Source organism: Rhinatrema bivittatum, chromosome 8 (genome assembly GCF_901001135.1).
Source record: "Rhinatrema bivittatum chromosome 8, aRhiBiv1.1, whole genome shotgun sequence".
Taxonomy (NCBI): domain Eukaryota; kingdom Metazoa; phylum Chordata; class Amphibia; order Gymnophiona; family Rhinatrematidae; genus Rhinatrema; species Rhinatrema bivittatum.
This window is the reverse complement of record NC_042622.1, coordinates 229134926-229158748: the sequence shown is the minus strand read 5'-3', so window position 1 is coordinate 229158748 and position 23823 is coordinate 229134926. Positions and strand designations below refer to the sequence as shown.

Genomic DNA, 23823 nt, shown 5'->3' with positions numbered 1-23823 from the left:
CTGCTGCAGGGCTGGCCTAGCCTGGGCATCTGTTGCTGCTGAGAGCAGCCCCAGGAACTGCTGTGCGGCATGTGTGCCCATGAGGCAGGAGGATAGTACTTCCTCTGGCAATAGGACTTCCTAGATCTCTAGCACGAGGATTTCCTGAGGGAAGACGGCAGGTCAGAAGTACTGGCCGAAAGATGCTATAGGGTCTCATGGTGATCCTTCAACTGGGCCACCACATCCCTGACCTTATCTCCGAAGAGATTTTCACCAGTGCAGGGCAGGTCTGTATCTCTTGGACCTCTGGCTGAAGGTCTGAAGCTCTGAGCCAGGCCACCCTACAGGCGCCAATGTCTTAAAACATTGTAGGTGGATCTTACCTTGTGTTTACCAGCCTCTAGGCCCTGTTGTATCACTGCCAAAAAAGCATCCTGCAGTTGTTGGGGCAGGCGCTCTGACAGCTCCTGAACCTGTTTCCAGAGGTTTTGGTTGTATTGAGTCATATATAGCTGGTAGGAAGCAATATGGGTGTTCAGCATGGCGCTCTAATATACCTTCCTATCCAAGGCATCCAATGCTCTATACTCCCTACCCGAAGCAGCCAAGGCATGAGTACAAGAACGCTTGGCCTTTTTGAGGGTGGACTCCACCACCACCGATTGATGTGAGAGGTGATGTCTCTCAAACCCCAAAGGCTTACTGTACTAGGTAGATGGCATTCACCTTCCAAGTCACCAGAGGAACAGACACACAGTGTGCCCAGATCCTAAGGAGTAATTCCTTAAAGATGTCATGAACTGGAACAGCCAACAGAAACTGGAGGACTTCCAGCACCTTAGGTCGAGCATCCTCCTATGTGAGTAGCTGAAACAGTATAGCCTTTGCCATAGCCCAGCAAAGCCCGCAAAGAAAAGGTCTTCAAGGGAGGGGGGACCTATGCCTCTCATCTGAAGACAGGTCCGAAAGAAGGCAGCCGAGGACAAGTCAAAGGTATCATCCCCCCCCCATGGATCATATGGGACATCCTCCTCGCTAAGGTCCCCTAGGGCCCCCCATGGAGGGTTACTGCCCACACCTCTCTGTATGGGCACAGAGGCCCCAATGGCCCAGGAACTGGACCAGGGAATGTTGGTTGCAAGATCAACAGCCACGATGGTGCCGGTGACTGCATTGCTCAGAGGACCCCCCACGATAGGAATCGCTTTGGAGGGGCCCCAGGCAGAGGATATAGACCTCATGCACATCAGTAATGGCCATGGTCCACGGGCACTGGGGGCATCGGCAGAAACCAGACGCCATGAAAAATAGGCAAGCAAGCGGTTGAGGGCCAGCAGCCAAGGAGCGAAACACCAAAGATCGACCACAAACAAGGGAAAAATTTAAGCTACTGGCCGCTGACTGGGTTACCGACTGGAGGAAAAGGGACCCGGAGAAGAAAGTTGAAAAACCAACTGGAAAAGCAAGACACACTTTGAAAAAAGCAGAGCTCCACAAACCGCGAGGCAAATAGTTCGTGGAAAAAAAAGACTGAAGAGAGACCCTGTGTGGACACATGGATAGTGGCATGCTGGGCATGCTCAGTATGCCAGTCAGTTTCTAGAAACTTTGACAAACGTTTTCTGTGCTGGGCTCCATCTAATGTCGTCATCCATAAGTGAGGACTACCATCCTGCTTGCCCTAGGAGAAACTAGTGCATTCCTTAAGCATAAATGACTATTGAAATGCCAAATGTATTCAGAGAACAAGTTATGAGGCTGGTTTGGTTGCTGAAAATTGCTGTGCTCAAAGAGGAAGTTATAGGAGGCTCTCTTGTTTAGAAGGGAAGTCTCGCTCACAAACAGAAAAGATGCAAATGTAATATAAAACTGCTTTTAATATATTACTGTGAAATACTTATTGTAAATGTATATGCTTTCTTATTAGGACCCTCTATATAGCTTCTTGCAGACCAGAGATAAGGAAATGCTTTGAACTCTCAGAGTTAAGACAGTCTTTCTGGTTGAAGCAGAATGAGGAACTAGTATAAAACTATATTTTACTATATTAAAATGTAAAGAGATGTCAGCACCTGGGCCCCTCTGTTCTTCTAGAGTTGTAGCAGACAACAAAGAACGAACCTTGCATATGCCCTCTGATACCCTATAAAAGTAAGCCAGACTGGAAGGTGTGTAGAAAAGATGGAAGAGACTGAACTGATCTAACCGACATCAAGCCCTCACTTCCTGGGAGAGATAATGCCCTGCTCTCAGCAGGACCACAACCAGAGAGTTAAAATACTTGCTTGAAAGGGGGCCAAAGTGAGAAACCAGAACTCATCTGATTGCTTTCAGAGTGATCACCGAAGACGTATCCTTGTAAAATACTACTAGCAAAATATTCCTTTGCATATCATAACCATTCCTTTTTACTATAACCAATTGCTTTTATTACAATATATACATATAGATTAGTGTTGTGTGTGTAATTTCCACTGGGCAACAAGCAGCACCAAAAGGTAAGAGATATTTTATTAGACTCCCATAGAAGAAATATATATTGAGCACATGGTAACATACAAAAGGATATGAAATCAGTACAGGTGTGCTACTACTCATAGGTAGCAAATTCAACCCTTGTGTACAGGAAGAGAGAAATTTGATCACTTATCAATAAACAAACATGGTACAAGAGAGGAGCAGCAGCAACTCAAGCAAGGCAAAGCATGGTACAGGTGCACAAAATAGGTAATGCAGTTAGGAGAGGATTCTGTGCTTTTAAATAATGGTCTAAAAATGCACACATTCACAGATGACACACAGTCATGTAAATACTGCAACATTTATTCTTGCTATTATTTCTAGCAAACAGCATTGGTTCAGAAAAGATCAATATTAAAAAACAAAATCAAGGATTATCAAACTGTGCCATTTTCAAGAAAGTACAAGAGAATTATTTGTATAAAAAAGTACACCATTTAAAGTCATTTTTGCTACTGGTCATTGCATACAAGTCCCCTATTAAGGGGATAAAACAGTGGTACAAGAGCTGAGCACAGGAGGGACATGACCACTGGGAATACAAAGTACAGGTTACACATTGTCAGCTGCTCCTTCTACCTTTATGCTACATAAACTGGTCATCCTGCAAATCATGCCTGCATCAAGGTAAGCCTCTGGGGAAGAGGAGGAAAATATTCTTGCAAGGTTTGACCTAGCTATGAATTAGATTTTATTCTGAGCAGTATTAAGAATTCTTGTGGTCCAGCTCAGTGTCTCTCAAATATGGCTACCAACAGATTGTTTGTGGTATCTACAGATGAAGTCAGTTAAAACTAACTGAGTAGTTAAAAGATGTTGTCAATACAGCCAACAGCAAGATTGTGGCCACACGAAGAAAAGCTAAAAAATTGCTGTTAGAACTACTATTCTAACCGTATAGGCTGTTCCTAAGCTTCTGGCATAATCCATAAGGAGGTGGGAGCAAATAAAATGTAATATTAAAATAAAAAACACAGGAGGTAGGGAGACCAGGATAGGTCCACTCCAATTACTTTGTTTTAACAAATGGTAAGGAACTGAAAACAGTTTAACAGAACCAGCAAACCTCTTTATAAAAGAAAGAACATCAGAATAACAAGGTCTTAGTGCTCTGAAAGTCACCCTAGGAGCTTTAATTCCAAAATTACTGCATATCCATTCCTCTTCTAGCTTCTGTACCAAGAGGTCACATTTCACCCTCTTTAATCCCCAGCATATCTTATCAAATTCTAGCAAATCATTAATTAAAAACTAAGTGATTTAAATGCAAAAACATGTATAGAAATGTACAAATATGGATGCTAAAAAAAAAAAAGATTTCTTTCTAAACCAATGTTCATAACAAGGTGTCTCAAAGTATGCAGTCTCTTAAAACTAGCAATAACTGCCCCAAAGGAAGCAAAAGTTTGGTCTCTTATCATGGTTAATGTCTCTGTCAAATATAAGACAAAGCAGACCCTGTAAACAGAAATAGATTTGAAGGCAATCAAGCTAAATCAGCTTGACAGATTTCTTTTCATTTGGAGAAAAAAAAAAAATCAGCAATATTCCTACTCACTTCTGTCTCCAAAACCAATGATGGAAAGTTTCTGCTGATTTGATAGCTATGTTGAAATGTGCCATGGGTCTATGCTACTAGTTTGTCTTATGTTATACTCCTAGAAATTTAGAAATCCAGCAGGATGTGTTGTAGGTTGCTGACCCCCCTGCATCAGGAATTAATTCCTGTGCTGTGGATTGCGCTGATGGGGTCCAGGAGGAGATTTTAAGGCTATTGAGGCAATGTAAGAGTTGCTACAGTGAGCCTAAAGGTGCCAAAGTGTGTCCAGCACTACAAAGAAGTGAAGAGGAGAGGCTAAGGGAACTTTCCACCCAATTACACTGACATTCTGTTTTAAGATATTGCGCAACAAGAAAAGAGCAAGAGTAACATTTGTTTGGTTCTTTATTTTCCAATTACTTAACACGAGGGAAAATATTAAACAGCAGATCGCTATTTATCTGGGAAACTGGATGACTGAATGCAGGTTTAACCATGAGAATTACTTTTACACTTCCTTTGATTTATTGTGATTTTGTATTACTGGCCCATGAGGTAAACACCAAGGTACCTGAGGGATTAAAACCAGCTGCACTGCCCCACAATAGCATATTAATCTGAGGACAAACGCTAAGCTTGATCTGCCCTGCAGCACTCTGCCCTGCTTCAGAAGGTTGCAAGGATATAGGCACTGAATAGCTAAGCAAAAGACAAACAACCTACTACATCAACTGTTTAAAAAGAGTCTCTTTAAAAAAAAAATATCCTGAAACAATCACAGCTGAAAGAGAGAAGTGGTATCTGTCAAAAGCTTTCTGCATAAAAAAATATATATTTCCTTTTTTATATTTTTAAAAAGTCTCCAATTTCCCATGTGACAGCTCCGTTGTGGCAATGAGATGGAGTTCAGCAGTACGGATAGGTTCCTCGGGATCAAGGGAAAGGCGGGCCCAGTTCTCAGTGGCACATCCGCAAAGTCATTTCCTTCTGTTAACCACAAAGTGCAGGATGAGTAAGTAAATGCTACACAATGTCAGCAACCATGCTATTTTATTCAATGAAAAGATCAAACCAAGAGAAAAGACTGGAGAGATATAGACCCCCATGCTCCAAAAGATAAGCTGTGTGCCCTTACTGCAGGGATCAGAGGTGAATGGCCACAATGGAATAAGCTTGAAATAAGCCAGCGGCCCCCCGAGTTCTACCGCAGCCACCTCTAACAGCACAAGCCTTTTTCATCCTAGAAATCTTACAAGAACTAATTCTGCTCCATGCATTTTACCAACATAAACAAAGTATTTTCTAATCTTGTTCATTTTGCTTTCAGGTCTCAAAAATTAAATTTGTAGAGGTACCAACTAAGTCTGATTCAATTTGACTGCTTTCCAGATTTCATGGTGATGAACACATAGAGAATAACTCAATACATTTTTAAGTTCAGATGTTTAAGAATGTAACTAATATTTTAGAACTTGAGGTGCATAAACAAAATTTGATTTGGTCCTGCAGCCTCAGCGGACACCCAAAGTGCTCCGCTGTTTGTACCTCTCTGCACCTTCAAGCTCTGCCAAGGAGGACTCTCGCTACCTTCACTTACCAAGGGCTCTAGCTCTTTGTTGTCCATCAGGTTGAACTCTGTGACAAAATAATAGAAATGCTTGTAGCAGGTGTTGACGTGAGCCTCGGCCCCCATCTGAATGATCCTGTCAAAGTGATGGATGTAGACATGCACGAAGACTCGAAACAGTCGGGAGAGAATCTTTTTCACTACCTGTAAGAAGTTCCTTGGGAACGGAGTACCTACATGTAAAACATATGAGTGTCAGGAATTATAGTGACCTCAGGGAAATCAGAGTCTGCTTATTCACAATACCTAATGCAGGCTAAGAGCATGTAGACAGTAAGAAATACCCAACTATAATTCACCACCTATATTCTACATGAAAGAACATGTGTACACAGAAGACTGTGGACTCTTCAGATATGTTCCACAGCCAGTCAGATTGAGGCCTAACATTTATTTTTGATTATGAACAAAGCAGGAATGCAAGGCCAAGACTTACCGACGTTGGTGGGGAAAATATCCTCATTGTTGATCTGCACTTCAATCCAGTCCATCAAAAGATTCATATACTTGGGAGCTGAGAGGGCAGTGGGCTTCCGGTATCTATGCTCATCCTGCCAGCGGTATTCATACTTGGGGCCTCCAGACATGGTGGGGCACGACAGTTCAGTGCAGCTATCATTAATGGTGCCGTATATCAGGTTGATGCGGTTGAAGAAGTCCACCACGTGCACCGCTACCCAGTCATTCTGGTCTTCTCCATGTGGCAGCTGAACAGCCAGCTTCAAGTCCAGCCCTGCGTTAAGTGATGCTTGGGCCTTCTTGTGCAGCTCAAACCTCTGAGTCCCAGGTTCAAACTTCCGCTTGGGCCGAAAGGTTCTGTCCTTGTTAAATACTTGCTTTAGAGGGTTTGACATGTTTTTCTTCTCCATTTTACTCCAACTTTTATGTAGTTTTCAGCCCCGGAATTTCAAGACTCCCACCAGACACTACAATCTCTTCACACTTCAAGGACACAAGATGCTGATCTCATCTATTCTGTGCTTTCTGAAGCCCTGCAAACAAATCAGAGTTAAGAAAATAACGAACATCAAATATGTAAAGGCACTTAAGTGAATACAATTTCTATGTGGAGACATCATTGGGACAAGTCAGACAGGCTCAAGAGAGCATTATTAAAGATCTAGATGAATACAGAATTTGGAAAATTCTAACATTTTTAAATTTGCGATTACTTAATTTTCTAGTGATCAAATTTCTCTGCCCTCTTCAGCTTTTTAAATCTTATAGGTGCAGATTCATGAAACTGCTCTACCTCCTATTATCTTCCTATACCTAATAAAACTTTGGAAGGTGGTTCAGCAGATACATCCATTGATTTATCTGGCTTTTTGGTGACGTCAAATGAGGAAGTTTCTTTCAGAGCAAATCTGCTTGTATCCTTTATATTTCCACAAGATTATAACATACTTTAGTCTCTTTTTTCATCACCGTGAAGCACTATTTAAAAAGGACAGAAACTTTGGATATTTCTTTACCTCTAAGGCTACACACAAAAAAATTTCTGGTGATGAGACTTGAAGTTCTGCCTTAGGAGCCACTTGTGTAATAAGATATCCTTGCAAATGTGTTGAGATTCAAGATATTAAGATTTTCTTCTAAGATCCATCACAATTGAAAGTTTATTGACTCTAGGTGGAATATTACATCTTTGTTTGCGCCAGCTTGTGTATTGGGGGGGGGGGGGGGGTAACGGGTTTTGCTCAGTAGTACTCATCTTTTTATACTGTGGTCCCAGGGTCTAATTCTATTTCTCTCCTTTGTAGTGTGTCTAATAGGAATTGTGCAATCATCGGTATTTTCCTTTGTAATACTGATGGTGATTTTTTTCCTTTAATTGTACATTTACATTTTTTTCGTTTCAAATAAGTTATTTGAATTTGTAAAAAAAACTGAATAAATTTACCCACCCCCCAAAAAAAAACCCACGCAATTTCTATTGAATAGGTTCGCTGGCCGAATGTGCAACATAGTATACTATTTAAAGCTACTTCAATGACCCATAAATTGATCAGCTTAGATTCTGTAGACTGGGCAAATGCCCTACTTCGATTATATAAATCCACACATTCCTTGAGATCTGCCCAAAGGGGACTCCTGGACAGGCAAGACTGGTTGAAACCAGAGTGTGTGCTTTTCCCTTTGCAACCCCAATTCTGTGAAACATTTTTCCTGAGGTGTTGCATCAAACAGAATGCGTGAAAACTTTAAAAAAGCAATGCTGAAAAAAGTCTTAATCAAGCAGGCATATACCTAATGGCATGGCTTCTTCCTTTGCTTAAGTGTCTGTTAAAATATCCTAACAATGTAATACCCAGGCTATAAACATCTCATTTTGGCTTTTGTTATGATGTGACATTTTAGTTACCGTAATTGTGTTACTGCTGTACATCACTTAGGGCTGAGGTGTAAACAACTGATACATTTTAATGTAATAAAAATAAAATGGAAAAAAAAAGTTTGGAGCCTGATTAAAATGTTCTCTTCTGTTCTCTCTGAAAAATCTTTTCTATAATCAAATCTTGGGTTTAAGGTAACAGGAGACACTGTTTGAAAATCAGTATTAGTTGCCCACTTTTATGGGCAAATATCTTAACCTAGCCTGCACCAGACTGCTGCCATCAGTGCTACAGTAGATTTAGCCTAACTGTACAGACACCTTTAAAATGCCACTGCTCTGAACCTCTTACAATCTCCTCAGCCTCCCAAGATACAGGTCTGTGGCACTGGAACAGGGACATTCATCTTTTCTAAACAATATTTACTGGAAACAACTGAAAGTTCATAGGAAGCCAATAGGCAAAATGACGCTGTGTGAACCTACAAGCAGAACAGCCTGGACAATGCGTAGTAAAACAGAGGTTTAGGAGAGGCATACAGAGAGAGGAAGCTCTGAAGTCACCAGAAGACAGATGAAAGCAGCCACCTGTTACTGACTGAAGAACACATACAGTCATTCACAACTGTATAGGGACCAAAATCTCAAGAACGTACATCTAAGAAGCATCCTTTGCAGACACTCAAAAGTTTGTTCAACAAATTCAAGATGGTCCATAGGTGTCAATCTACTTGATTTCTCTCTAGAGCAGCGATTCTCAACCAGTGTGTCGCCAAGCACCGGCAGGTGTGTTGCGGCTCCTGGTGTCCCACTGCCCCGGTTGTGCTTCCCCGTTCCCTGCCCCCACGGGCCAATGGCAAGCCTCCTCCATTCTTCCTGCCCCCACACAGGCCAATCGGAAGCCTCCTCCCTTCTACCTCCCAATGGGAGTAGGAAGAAGGGAGGAAGTTTCTGATTGGCTGGTGAGGCAGGAAGAAGAGACATAGTATAGGCCAGGGGTGAAGGTTGGGAGGAGTGGCAGTGTCGAAGCGAGGCCGCCAAGGGAGCTCATCCCCGTGGCGGTGAAGAAGCCTGACCTGATGAAGCAAGGCCACCACGGGAGCTCATCCCCATGGCAGCGAAGAGGAAGCCTGACCCTGGCCAAGCAAGACCGCCACGGGAGCCCATCCCCGTGGCAGCGAAGACTGACCCTGGCCAAGCATGACCGCCACGGGAGCCCATCCCTGTGGCGGTGAAAACGAAGTCCTGCTGGAGTAAAGCCGCGACATAACTGGAGCCCATCCCTGCAGCGAAGGAAGAGGTTTGGCGGTGAGGCCCGGTGCGTGCATGTGAGAATGGGAGCCTGGGTGCGAATGGGTGCATGGATTTTGATTTTGTATATAAAAAAGAGAGCATGTGTGTGATTGAGACCAAAACTGGTCATGGGGTATGTGTGTGTGAGTCCTAAGAAGAGGATCGTGAGGACAGAGCTTCAGCAGCCACTGCTGCTTCTGGTGTGAGCTTTTGGCCTGCAAGAGAAAGGAGTAGGAGAGTTGCTGGAGAGTGTAAGTAAAGGTGGCTTTTTAAGTTTATTTTTCTTGACTGCCATTTTAATTATTGGGTATTGTGTAATCTGTTTTGAAATATTTATTTATTTTTATATACCGATGTTCCTGTATAGCATACATATCGCACCGGTTTACAGAGAACTGAACTGTCGCCCCAGGGGCGGATACATTGGAACAATGGTATTTGGCAATTTTTAAATATTTTTGTATTTATATCTTTTATTGGCAAAACAGAACAAGAAACAGTAACAAAGTGGCAATATATCGGATTGCCCCATTTTTCTATATATTAACATTTGGACAATGCGCATCAAAGTTCCATATAAAATTACAAACCGTATTAAACCATATGTCTCCGCATTATGCCCCCCCCCCCCCCCACAATCCCACCAGGTCTTTTTCGCTACACTTATTGGAAGCTATTCAATAAACATAATAGACCAAAAAATCAACTGTATAAATTATGATGTATATAGAGATATTCAATGCAAAGGGAACATCATCGGTAACAGCTGTTTTTTTTGGATTGTGATACCTCATACAATATAGAGCCTCTCTGTACGATATTAGAGGGTGCTCTACTGTAACAAGAAGTCACGTTTTAAGCGTTAACCATAATGTGTGAGATTGGTTTTACACTATAAAGACTTTCTTTGTATATAATCACCGGTATCAACAATCACATGGTTTTTCAAGGTGCATTGCAAATTTTTCCAATTTTTTTTAACTTATAGTAAAACTAAGAGAGATGTAAACAGATCACTTATCATTGTACGCTTAGCGTGCAGAGGTGACAGCTTTTACTGAAACACCGGCATGAACCCGACACGTCCGTGGTTTCGTGGGACTTCTTCAGGGGTTTGTTTTTTTGCGGCGGTGTCGTAAGTTGTTTCTGCGTGACCGGTTCTCCAGATCATCGATTCGGTCCTCGCTCGCTGCCGCCTTTTTTTAGTCAGCTCCTCTACTCGCTTTTCTAATGCGGTGATGTCGTCCTCGGCTAGGCCCACTCGACCCTCAAGTTTTTCGGCGCGGGCATCAAATTCTGTCAAGGAGGCCCTCACATCAGCAACTTGGTCGGATAGTTGATGTAAACGCACATCCAAAGTGTTGACCACGGCATGTGATATTTTTTCTTCTAATGTTTCTCCATCTGCAGAGAGAGCCGCCGACGCAGCCGCGGCCATTTTGTTGCCAGGAACTAGCGCTTTAGGTTTGTCTTTGCGGAGAGTCTGGGTAGCCATATACCCACTGCAGAGTCAAAGAGTGGCGTAGTACAGATCAAGCCGCACCTGAGGGTGGTTTTGGTGGCCAGTCAGAGAGTCATTAGGGCTGGATGGAAGTGGATAAGGCCAGAGAGGCAGCCGGAGCGTGGAGGAACGCGTCCTACCAGACCCACCACATCACATGATCCCTTTTTAAATATTTTTTATGAGTTTTAAATTGTTGGATGTTATTCTGTTCATCAGCTGTTTTGAAACATTTATTAGTATAGTTTTACAATTATTTCTGCATGGGGTTCTATAGCAGCTTGGCTTATTCTGTTTTCCTACTAGGAGGTGTATTAGATAGGGTTGTTACTGTTTGAGTATGTTCCATAATACAGGTGTAACTTTGTGCAGGTTAGTTTGTGTGCATTATTATGTTAGGTGCTATATTTCTCTTTCCATTTCTCCAGGTTTGCACTGCATGCAGAGTGACTTTTTTGGTTTTCCATTCCAGTTTCTGTCTCCATATTTATAATTTGTGGTCTTTCTGTCTTTGGTGAAGGTCGGCTTTGTGTGTGACCGAGGTGAGGAACTTTACTAGCATGTAGGCATTTGTTTCAATCTTATTTGTTGTGTTTTCTCAATAGGATATGCATTAGTGGTAAATTACTGTCTTTTCATAAGGAAGGGTATCGTACGTAGTAGTAAAGGGAGTTTGCTTTTACTGAGATGTCACCAAAACATAAGAAATTGCCATGCTGGGTCAGACTAAGGGTCCATCAAGCCCAGCATCCTGTTTCCAGAACCCGAATATCTTTTTTGTATGGCGAGTTATATGGGTAATGACCTAGTTCTGCTTTGACCCATTGTTTTTGGGGGGGGGGGGGGGGGGTCGAGAGGATTCCCGTGGATGCAGTGCGTATGTTTACATATAGCCCCGTGACGTCACATGTTCAGTGTGCCACGCATGTGAGAACCATCTGTCAGGTGTGTCACAGCTGAAAAAAGGTTGAGAACCACTGCCCTAGAGAGATGTAGTCAAGGGTGCAGGAAGTCCCACAACATCCATCACACACACTGACACAGCAAAGGTTCCAGGTCACAAGCTATTTCTACCATGCTTGTATCGTACCACTGGGTATTCACACAAAATGGACATTACGGTACAAAATGCAAGAAAAGCAGGGTTTGTTTGTTTTCTGTACGCTTTCAAAAGCTAGAACAAGAGAGCACTGCGCACCAATAATTATATATTTTTATTTCCTGTCTAGTTAGTAAGAGGCAAATTGCTGCCATACCACATCCGGGAGAAACCTGCCCCATACACTTCCTCATTAAGGAAACATGACTCAGTATTCAGTTAGTGTCAAGCTTTAGGTTTATCTAGTAACTAGTTAATCTGAGAAAACACTCCATTTCATGAGTGCCCTGTAGAAAACCCTTCTGGGTGTGGGGGCTCAGGGGATATTTAAAAAAAAAAAAAAAAAAAAATGAAAAAAAAAAGAAAAAAAGGGATATGTGAAACACTTACAGAATTACAAAAAAAAAAAAAGTTAGTCATTAAAATCAGGAGGGGGGCACAACACAAATGATCCCCCTTACCCTCCTCAGTAGGCATCCATGCCTCGTTTTATCATGGCTTCTGGGTGAAGGTGTGCGCTTGGCTCAAATAGCATTGTTTGTATCTAGAAACCAATACTAAATGTTTAAATGGTTCCCTATCTGCAAAAGCAGCTAAGGAGCTAGACATTTATTTAAATTTATTTAAATTCTTTTAATATACCGATGCTCAAGACCAGGTCTTATCGTACCGGTTTACAATAAACTAGGGGGAACCAGTTAACAATGAAAGCAAAAAGTTACATTATAACAGGGAAAGTGGAACTAGGCTGTTAGAAAAGGATAGGTTAAACATTTCTAACTTGGAAGAGAGAAGGGCATATAAGCAGGAGAAGTGCTTACAGGTAAGAAATTATATACAAATTTACATAGTGTATACAATAAGCAAGTTTTATCAAAGTGCAATTAGGCGAAAAACAGTTCCTTTGAGTTGCGGAAAGGGACGCAACCGTGGGGTATGTGACTGTGTGGGTGACCCTGAGGGCTTCTTCAAGGGTAAGCTTGGGCGAACAGCCAAGTTTTTAATTTTTTTCTGAAAGTGATATGGCAACGTTCCTGGCGGAGATCTGGCGGGAGAGAGTTTCCAGTGATGCGGCCCAGCAATTGATAGTGCTCGTTTTTCAATAGTGTTGTGAAGAACGGATTTTTTGGGGGGAACCTGGAGGGAATCTCTGTATGCAGATCTGGTGGGTCTTGCAGAGGAGTGTGGTTTGAGGGGTATGGTAAGTTGGAGCGAGGATTCCTGAAATAAGGTTTTGTGGATAATAGTAAGTGTCTTGAAGAGAATTCTGTAGCGAATGGGTAGCCAGTGAAGTATATTTAGAATCGGGGTGATGTGGTCCATGCGGCGGGAGTTTGAGAGGATCCTGGCTGCAGCGTTTTGCAGCATTTGAAGAGGTTTGGTAGAAGAGGCCGGAAGACCAAGCAACAGCGCATTACAATAATCAATCTTTGAGAATAGTATGGCTTGAAGGACCGAACGGTAGTCGTGGAAGTGTAGGAGAGGTCTTAACTGTTTTAATACCTGTAGTTTGTAAAAGCCTTCTTTGGTGGTGTTGTTGATGAATTTTTTAAAGTTCATTCTAGAGTCTAGGAAGGCCCCAAGGTCTCTCACTTGATTTACTAGAGGTGTGTTAGTATTGATGGCTGGACATGAGGCTACTTTTTTGAAACATTACTCATTTATTTATTTTGTGTATTTAGCTCACATTCATCTGAATGTGCTCAGAATGTTGATATGAAAAAATGAAAGGTCACGAGGTTGTGGAAAAAAAGTCTTCATTCCCAAGAGACCCAAGGCCAGAAATAAGGTACACTTACAGAGCAATAAGCGTACTCAACACTTGCATACAAGGTGGTGATGCAGGTCAATAATGAGGTGTATTAAACAGGGTAGGGGCTCCTAAACAGGAATGGATTTCGTTTTTGTCACCCCTAGACACTGTTGGCGGTGTCGCCAACCCCACCCCCAAGGTAGGACATTACTAATAGGTTGCCATGTCCGGTTATGTTTCTCATAATTATATCTCAAATTCCTGGTCTGGTATTAAAGTCTCTTGTCAGCCAATCAGCTCTTGAATCAGTTGTCAAGTATTGTGATAATCACACTTCCAGCCAGTATCAAACACATACATAGTCTCTCAGCTACAAACACCCAAACACACTTTCAGACTTTGTGTCCAAGAGAGGGTGTGTGTGGATGTCTGTCTCTCAGACAAAGATACTCGCACACACTCTCACACTGTGTATGGGTGTGTCAGAGAAAGTGTGTGTATGGGTGTCTTTCTAAATCTCTTTCTGACACACATTCCGTCACTCTGTTGCTGCTCATATGCGGGCTGATTCAGTAAAAACACGGGAGAGCGGACGAATGCCCGCTCTCCTGGCGCACGCACCGGCCACTTGCCGGTGCAGGCGATTCAGTATGTAAATTAGGTGGTGTGGTAGAAACGGGCAAAAGGAGGCACTAGGGACACTAGCACCTCCTTTTGACCCGGAGCGGCAGCTGTCAGCGGGTTTGACAGCCGACAGTCAATTTTGCTGGCGTCTGTTCTCGAGCCCGCTGACAGCCACGGGCTTGGAAACCGGATGCCGGCAAAATTGAGCGTCCGGTTTTCGGCCCGACAATCACTGGCCCAATTTAAATTTTTTTTTCTTTTTACACCCTTCGGGACCTCAGACTTAATATCGCTATGATATTAAGTCGGAGGGTGCACAGAAAAGCAGTTTTTACTGCTTTTCTGTGCACTTTCCCGGTGCCGGCAGAAACTAGCGCCTACCTTTGGGTAGGCGCTAAGTTTCTTAGAGTAAAATGTGCGGCTTGGCTGCACATTTTCCTTTCTGTATCCCGCACGCATACCTAATAGGGCCATCAACATGCATTTGCATGTTGAGGGCGCTATTAGGTGCCGCGGGTTCGACGCGAGTTTTCCACCCCTTACTGAATAAGGGGTAAGGGAAAACACGCATCCAAGGGCAGGTTAACAGTGCCCCCGCTCCTGTACTGTTACATCATTATCTAAAAAAAAGTTTCTCCTTGCTGCCAGCCCTTCCCCAGTCTGCAGCAGCCCTCTCCCACTCCCACTCCAGGAGACTCACTCGTTCCACAGCCAGCTGACCCTTTCAGGAGGAACATCCAGCCTACTGAATCCTCCCCAACATTTTCCTCTTGATTCACCCCATTCCTTTTTCTGACTGTAGCTTGCCTCCACCCCCCTCCTCGCCACCATTCCAGTGTATTCCCATTGGCCGAGAGCTGCAGAGTCTGCTGCTTTTATGGTTGGCAGGCTCTGCACTGCCTACCTACTCAAAGGAGGGTAGGGTAGAGGAGACCAGACTAACCTATACTGTTTCGCCAGGTCTTAACAAGAAAAATTAAGCCTTGGCAGAGACTGGAAAGAATCACAAGACCCAAAGTAGTAGAGCTCCAAAATTCTGCCTTCCCTTGTGGATCCAGTGCAGCCAGAGCTGGTGCAAGAGTTTTAGGTATCATAGGTAAAGCTTACAGCCTTGTACCTCCCAGCTACTCACTTCCTACACACAAATTATGCATTTATAATAGTTTTATATTAAAAACTATTCAAAGTACAGTCTTATGAGGTAAAAGTATCACTAAAAGCACGTACATTATATTCACATACAGTGCTATGGTGCCAACCAGAAAACCCTGTAAAATAAAAAGAATAAAATAAATTAAAAAATTAAAAAAAACAAAAACAAACAAACCAGAGACACTTGGATCCCATATAGCATTGAACCTATTGTAACATGTTGGGCGTGGATTCGGCTCTCAGAAAGCCTTGCGTAAATTGAATTACAAACAAAATATAGTAAAACTCCAATACCAAAACAGCAATAATAGCCAGCACTCAAATAGTGACAACTCTACCTATGAAAAGGCAACACTATAAATATTACACCAGTCCCAAAAACACCAATTTGAAAACCAGAACAAGCTAAACTGTTATATATCCCTACACAGAAACTACATGCTAGCAGAATACCTCACCTCTGTCACACATGCAGAACACAGATCAACCCTCACCAAATATAGAATAAGGAGACCATAAATAGAAATGTGCAGACAGAAAATGAATTGGAAATTGCAACAAGCTAGATCTTGTATGCAGTGCAACAATGGAAAAGGAAACATTACTAGTCCTCATAAAATATCAAACAATTAAATCAAGAAAAATGTCAGCAATAGTAAAGCTATAAAAATAGGTAAATATTACAAAACAGCTGAACACTTGCTAAATAAACTCAAAACTTTTTAAAATTTCCTAAAACCCAATAAAATATTTTAAAACAGACATCAGATAATACCCAAAAATTAAAAATAAGAATTAAAAAATCCCCCACTTCCTATAATTTTCAGTCACCCCGGGATTGTTCTGCATTAGTGGTGGTAAGGGAGTGCACAAACTTTATCTTCCCTCGCACACACATGCTCTCTTGCACCCGCTGCCCCCACCCACACAAGCTCCCGCGCACCAGCTGAACCCTACACACACACGTGCATGCTCCCTCGCACCCGCTGACCCCTACACACATGTGCATGCTCCCGCGCACCCGCTGACCCCTACACACAAACACTCCCTCTGACACACACATACTTCCTCACACATGCTGCACACACTTGCTTCCTTTGTGCCTGTTGATACCTACACACCCGTGCATACTTCCTTGCATACTCCCACTCTCTCTCCTCCTGCCTCTGAATGTGTTAAAAAAAAAATATATATATATGTGTGTGTGTGTGTATATATGTATATATACACATATACACACACACATATATATATATACATATACACACACACATTGGTGGTCAGGAACGATCCAGGCAGGGCTACAACCTGATGGCCCTGGTTGGGAAGAGGTAGGCAGAAAGGCACAATGCAGAGGGGATGGGGTTATTTTTTCCATGCACCCAGCACAAGGGGAGGCCGTTGGCAGAAATCAGTAAGAGGCCTTCAGCTCTGTTGATGCAGCTGCAGGATGTGGCAGAGAGATGGAGTTGTGCAAGGGAAGAACGCGGGAGCATTTCCACCACTGCGGCAGTGAAAGGGGGGGGGGGGGGGGGGAGGGAGCAGTCCCTCAGAGATTGGTGACACTGTGGGGAAAGGACAAAAAAAAAAATGCAGGCCCATTGAGCTCTGGCTGCAGCTAGAGGGGACCAAAAAAAAAAAAAAGCATAGGCCCCTGAACCGCAGCTACAGCCATGGGAAAAGCAAAAAAACCCCAAAAAAACCTCAGGCTCCCGCTCTTTCAGAACAGCTGCTGTGGGGCTGCGTGTTAATCACAGCAGCTCCGCAGACATGGGGCAGCTGCAAGCAACACCAGTGTCACGTGACTGACCTGACTTTCACACCGGGGCATGCCTGAAACCCCAAATAGGCCAATCTGCCCCTGGGTGGGAGGCCTTTTGATGCTATGGGAGAGTTTGAGATTTTCCTTGGCCTGGGGGAAGGAGTAAGGCTGCAAGGCCCCAATGCTGCTTTTTTTTTTTTAAACAACTAGTTTTTGTCACTGTTCAACAATGGGGGGGGGGGGGGGCCAACAGCAAAGCAGTAGCACAGGAAAGCCTTGCAGCAGTGGCAGGAAGAGCAGCAGCGCTGGTAAATTGAGGTCGGCCATGTGTTTTCCGCTGCTGCTGAAGGTGGGGCCTGAGCCCGGTCTGCTGCTTGTGCTGAAACACCGGTCATATAGAGGGCTGCCTCTGAAATAGGCCAAGGTGAGAGAAGGTGCCAGTGGCGCACCAAGGGTCCCCGGCGCCTGGGAGCCAATACATTTTGTGCCTCTCCAGTGCCCCCTCCCATCCTTCTTGTACTAATGCTTAAGGTCACAGAAAATCAGTGGTGTCTCTAGACTGAAGAATTTGAGGGGGGGGGGGGTGGCTAGGGGGGAGCCAAAATGATATTACCTCATATCACACCCTCCTCCATAGCACAGCCCCCTGCTTTAAAATTGGCTACAAAAAGTCTCAATAAGAAAGTCCAAAGGGTCTTCTGCATAATGTTAAAAAGCTGGCTAGCTTCACACTTCTAATAAAACTACTATTAACTTTATTTCAACTAATTCTATATGGCTATGAGAGTGAAGTCTGGAATGTATACAGGAAGGGTCAGAATGTCAATATAAATCCTGCACCTCCAGTTCTGTAATGCACTGTGCATCCAAGGAAATTCCCCCAACAACTGAGCTTGAATGTTTCCCTTTCAGCTCATCATACAAAAAAAATGTTTTAAAGTTTTGGTGTCACCTCACAGTAATAGCAGTACAAACACCTTCCACTGCCAGACACATTGTGAACAACCACAAAACCCTGCAAAAAAACACAAACAAAAACCCGACACTCAATCTAAACAGCAAACCTACCATAACATAACTGTAGTAACACCAAAGACAAACAACAAGAATTCTACCTGTGAAAACACAGGTAAACATCACTCTGGGTCACAGAATACCAATACACCACCTATTGGGGAAACAAAACAAACCTGCTTGCTATAGATCCCCTACATGACATTACACACTAGCAGAATTTCTCATCATGGTCACACGCACAGAGCAGAGACAGACCCTCACACATACAGAATCACAAATTAGACAAAAACTGAAATTGAAACCCCAAGAAGTCAGATTATGTGTAACAATGGAAAAACAGAACCACCATTCCTCATAAAACAAATAAAATCAAGAAACAAAGCATCAATTATAATAAAACCATACTAATAAAAGAATCTTTTAAAACTACTGACAGAATAACTTCTATTAATTAAAATCATATTCATTTTTTTAAAATTTCCCAAGCAACAATAAAACATTTCAAAACATCACATATATAAAACACCCAATAATTAAAACTAATAATAATAAAAAAAAAAAAAAATCCCCTGCTGCCCATACCTGGGAATTCTTGATTGTCGAGGATTAGGGGGTTAGAAGGGGCACAAAATATTTATCCTCTCTCTCACACATATACCCTCATACACACCCACCTCTCTCTCTCACACAGCCACACTTGCAGGATCTAAGACCCTCTCTCTCCCCCCAACCCCTACACACAAGCTCTTCCTCCACTGAATTCTCACACACACTCTCACTAGCTCCCTCAGATAGACACATATGCCCCCAGGCAGGCTCCCACTCAGAGACCCCAAGGCAGGCACAAATTCATTCTCTCGCATGCGCCCACCCACTTCTCACACAGACCCCTCTCTTTCCTTTGCTAGCAACCTCTGAGCCTCTTTTTGTTCTTCTGCTGCTGCTGTCACTGCTGCCACATGGCTACTGAGGAGGCGCCCATTGCTGTTACTGGCACTGAAGCCTGCTCTGCTGCGACCTCTGTGCAGGCCCCGTGGTATTAGAAGTTTGCAGGGCTTCCAGTTCCTCCATGCTGATCTTGTTCATTGTCGTATCAGCAGAGGGAAAGGGCTTCTCTTGCACATTCCCAAAGACAACATACGCCATTCACTAAAAATTCAAATTATTTTTTTTTACCTTTGCTGCCTGATCTTAGTTTTCTAATCAGTTGGTCATAGGCTCCCCCCCCCCCCCCCCCTTTTCTTGGTCTTTTGCCAATTCCTTTTACAGGGTCTCTTTTTTTTTTTCTGTTTCTTCTCTCTCCATCTGTCTTCTTCCCTTCCTCACTGTCACACACACAGTCTATAGGGCCTCAGCCTCCCTCTCGCCTCTGCAGCACCCTGATCTTCTCAGGCCACCATGAGGTGGGATCCGCAGCGGCCCTGCTAGAGGGCCTCCTCTTCTAGGGCTACCATGAGTTAGACTTCACAGTTTGCCCTGCTGCAAACAATGCTCCTCTTCTGCAAGCGGGCAGATGCCTCTGCTCCTTCCTGCCCATGCAGCTCTGGCAATGTTTTTCTTCCGGGGCCATGCAGGTGGGAAGGAGAAGGAGCACCTGGAGGTTTGGAGGTAACTTGTTTTCTTGGGGCCATGGTGGGATGAACTCCACCACAGCCCCACCGAACTTCCTGCTGTGCGTGGCCACGCTTGTGTGCAGCTTAGAGAGAACAGTGACCAGTACATGAAGTTAGCAAGTAGCCAATTTAAAACTAATCAGAAAATTCTCTCACTCAACGCACAATAAAGCTCTGGAATTTGTTGCCAGAGGATGTGGTTAGTGCAGTTAGTGTAGCTGGGTTTAAAAAAGGTTTGGATAAGTTCATGGAGAAGAAGTCCATTAACTGCTGTTAATCAAGTTGACTTGGAAAATATCCACTGCTATTACTGTCATCAGTAGCACGAGATCTAGTGTTTGGGTAATTGCCGGGTACTTGTAGCCTGGTTTGGCCTCTGTTGGAAACAGGATGTTGGGCTTGATGGACCCTTGGTCTGACCCAGCATGGCAATTTCATATGTTCTTACACAGCACAGGAATAGCATGCGTCCCTGCTCAGCCACTGGTGGGATGAGGTCCACCGGCAGCCACATGGACCTCCCTATCTTATCCATCAATGACCACCTATGGCCCCACGCCCGGGGTACTGAACCCCCCTCAATACACTACTGGTCATGAGAAACATGCTGCAAGCAAGGGGCCTGACTTATCGGAGAGACAGCAGAGGCTTTTTCTTTACTGGAGAGAGAATATTTTTTTCCTTCTGCCTGCTGTTTCCCCCCCCCCCCCCCAAGATATTTATTTATTTAAAAGAATTTATATACCGCAAATTAAACAGGATCTGTCTGGCTAAGCAGTTTACAAGTATATAAACATACATAATAAGAAACACCAATTAAAAACAATTATAATATTACAAATAAAAACATTACATCTAAAACATTAAAACTAATAGATTACATCTAAAAAGACATTATAGAAAGTCAAAGCAGATTAATTAGGGTTCATGACATTGAATTAATTTTAACTGTAAAAGTTGTTAAGTAATGTTGTATGCAGCGGCAAAGAGAGCTGTTTTCAAAGCCTTTTTAAATTCTTTTACATTTGCTATTAGATGAATTTCAGCCGGGATAGTATTCCAGAAGATATCTGCCACTTAAGGCATGGGCCTAGTGTGCATTTCAGACCTGCTCCTAAACCTGGAATGGGGGGGGCCCTGCTGCACAGCAGGGTAGAAGATCACTGGCAGAGCTTTATGGAAAAGTTAATTACTACTGCTAAATAATTTTATTCCTGAAAGGGGAGCAACTGGGTTTCTCAGGATTCCCTATTTACCAAGCAATTTAACATGTGTCCTGATAAAAATTGTGGACCTCAAGCGCTGTCACTGCTAATGTTTACATGTCCTCTAATGGAACAGAAACCCTGAAATTTTCAGATGCTGCCCAAATAAAAGGATTAATCTACAGTATTCTGAATGGATAAAAGTGTCATGTGTGTAATTAATACAGCAAGAAGACTGTCAAACTGCAGAGACCACCTGAATTTAGGAGACTGAAAGACATAAGCAAGCTGAAAGCACTTTCTGCCCCTGGGATTTCTACAGAGCAGGGGAAGAAGGGTATCAGGTTACAGACAGACAGTGTCAAGATGAGAGGTTCTCATATTTCTGACTTTGTGGGAATAAAGACACTGCATAAAGTGCAGCAGATGGCATCTAGAATAGTATCAGATAAAATAGGACCTATCATTGTGGGGGTGCGAAGGCTTGTTGGACTGGCAATGTAATCAAAATGATTACAACAGAGCTAAGGGTCTGAAGGTCCTGCTTTCTCGTTCTTGTAGGGACTTGGAGCAAGTCATTTATTCTTATGTTTGACCACAGACAAGTTATCTTCAGAGAAGGAATACAGCAAGCAGCTGAATTACTCTGTTGAGCTACATGCATCAAATTCTGTAGAAAAAAAAGGAGAGATAACACAGTTAAATAGAAGATGGCTGCCAGGCCAACTGAAATACAGTTACTCTGCTCTTCTCGCTCTTTTTATATTTTAAAGAATTACAGGACATAAGCTGTGAGGTTGAGAAATTATTCATTCTGCATACGGAAATGTCCAAAAGCATCCTCCTGGAAATGCTTTTCCAAAATGTTCTCTCCTGTACTGTGCCGACAAAAAACAGTTTAGAAACAGGGACTTGCATGTTAAAATATTTTGTTACGCAACCTGGTGCACACATTGGCTCCTTCTCAGATAAAAGCAATTACTGCAAAACTGAGGCTCTGCCACAGCTGCAGAAATTAGCAATTACAAGAGAAAGCAAGCCTGAAGATAAGCCACACAAGGGCACAACTGCCCTGTTTTACTCATAGATTCTGACTGCAGTCGGGGAACCACTGTCAACCCATCAAGAGGCAGGCGATACAGCTCTCTCTCTCTCCTTCCTTCTGTTTTTCACAATAAGTCTTACACGATTATGCAAACACTGGCTTACTAACTCTTATGTGCACTTCTTACTCGCCAGAGCAAAGCTGCTCATGAAAGCTCTGAGAGTCCAACAAAAGAAGTTCTAATAGAAAGCTTGAAATGCACACTTCCTCTTTCACACTTTCTTCCTTCCTCTCCCACTCTGATTATGTCTCAGCTGGCTATACAAGAGTAAGTTTAGGGCTAGCTAACACCTCCCTATCCATGGTTCACCAACACACTTCTAACCACTTCCTTCCTGCACAGCTTCTAAGTGATACAATTCACACTCTGCTCATGCAGCAATGCTTCCTATGACCTTAAAAGCAGTGTAACACAACCAAAGCTGTTTCAGCTAATACAGAGCTGCTTATAGGAGTTTTGTAAAATAAATTAATTTTCCTTCCTTTACTGATCCTTTCCATCCCTAAAGTGTGGAATGAAGGAAGTATGTATAGCTCCTGAACACTAGTCAAGAATTATATTAAATTAGTCCAATAAAGAAGTGTCACCAGATATTTTCATGTTTGACCTTTCTTTCCATGCTGTTAAGTGGCCTAAAAACAGCAACCATGCTACTTCATCCACAAAGTAATATTTGTAGCAAATCACCACATTTGGATTTAATTCCAGTACATTTGGAAAAAAAAATGAATGGAATGACTAGAAAGTTTCTGTATGGTATATCAATTTGCTGCTCCTACACAGAGCTACATAGCTGACACACCTTCATTTGCTATATTTTGATTTTCTTTGGCACATCAATTAGCACTGTACCCATTCAATCTGTGGGTGCCCTCAATACAAACACTGAAATCTCCAGCTCAGTGGTCACTTAATATTATAGCATGTTACAAGAAGTGATTTAATGTATAAAGAAATCTTTAATCCACACATTTTGCAGTTGTTCAAGGCAGCTCACATAGAAAACATACACAATTAAAAACAGGAAATAAAAACAGACTAAAGACAGAAAAGCATTACAGTTCAATGTGAAATGAAGTCACAATGCTCAATCCAATAAGATGGTTTTAAAAGCTTGAGAGAAAAGGTAAGTTTTCAGTAGCTTTTTAAATGACTTTAAGGATGGGGTATTCTGTAATTTTCCTGGTATAGTGTGATACATTCTGACCACACATACAGTTTCATATACTATGTTTCCTGTGCATTAGAACAAAAAATGGAAAAGGACCTCAGCACAGAAGGCTTTACTCTTAAGCATGAGCACAGAGATTTATTTGCAAGGTAACATCAAAAAGGTGAGAATCATGGTATTAATACCTAGGTCTAAATTAGTTACACATTCTCATAAGAACATAAATGCCATACTGGGTCAGACCAACAGTCCATCGAGTCAAACATTCTGTCTCGGACAATGGCCAGTCTAGTAGCCTTGAAAGAACTCAGCAAATCCCAATATAGAAGTTTGTTTCATGTTGGTCTCCCCAAAAATTAAGAGGTGGAGAAACCAAAGCCCATATGGCTAATAATTATTTATGGACTGGTCCTTCAGAAATGCATCCAAACTTTTTTCAAACTCAGTTAAAACTACTAACCTTAATCGTGTTTTCTGGTAACAAGTTTCCATAGCTTAATTGTGCATAGATTAAAGCATTTCA

The 23823-nt window shown here is 42.7% G+C and overlaps 1 protein-coding gene across 2 annotated transcripts in view; it reads right to left on the bottom strand.

Moving 5' to 3' along the window:
- Positions 1 to 2475: 2475 nt before the first annotated feature.
- Positions 2476 to 23823, bottom strand: part of MOB3A (MOB kinase activator 3A) — a 32598-nt gene continuing 11250 nt past the window's right edge. For both annotated transcript variants that reach the window (XM_029613924.1, XM_029613926.1), the window contains exons 2-4: positions 6106 to 6661; positions 5640 to 5842; positions 2476 to 5029 (exon numbers count right to left, since the gene is read on the bottom strand). In XM_029613924.1, coding sequence (XP_029469784.1) covers positions 5000 to 5029; positions 5640 to 5842; positions 6106 to 6538 — 666 coding nt within the window. In that variant the 5' untranslated portion in view covers positions 6539 to 6661 and the 3' untranslated portion in view covers positions 2476 to 4999. The remainder of the gene's footprint in view (positions 5030 to 5639; positions 5843 to 6105; positions 6662 to 23823) is intronic.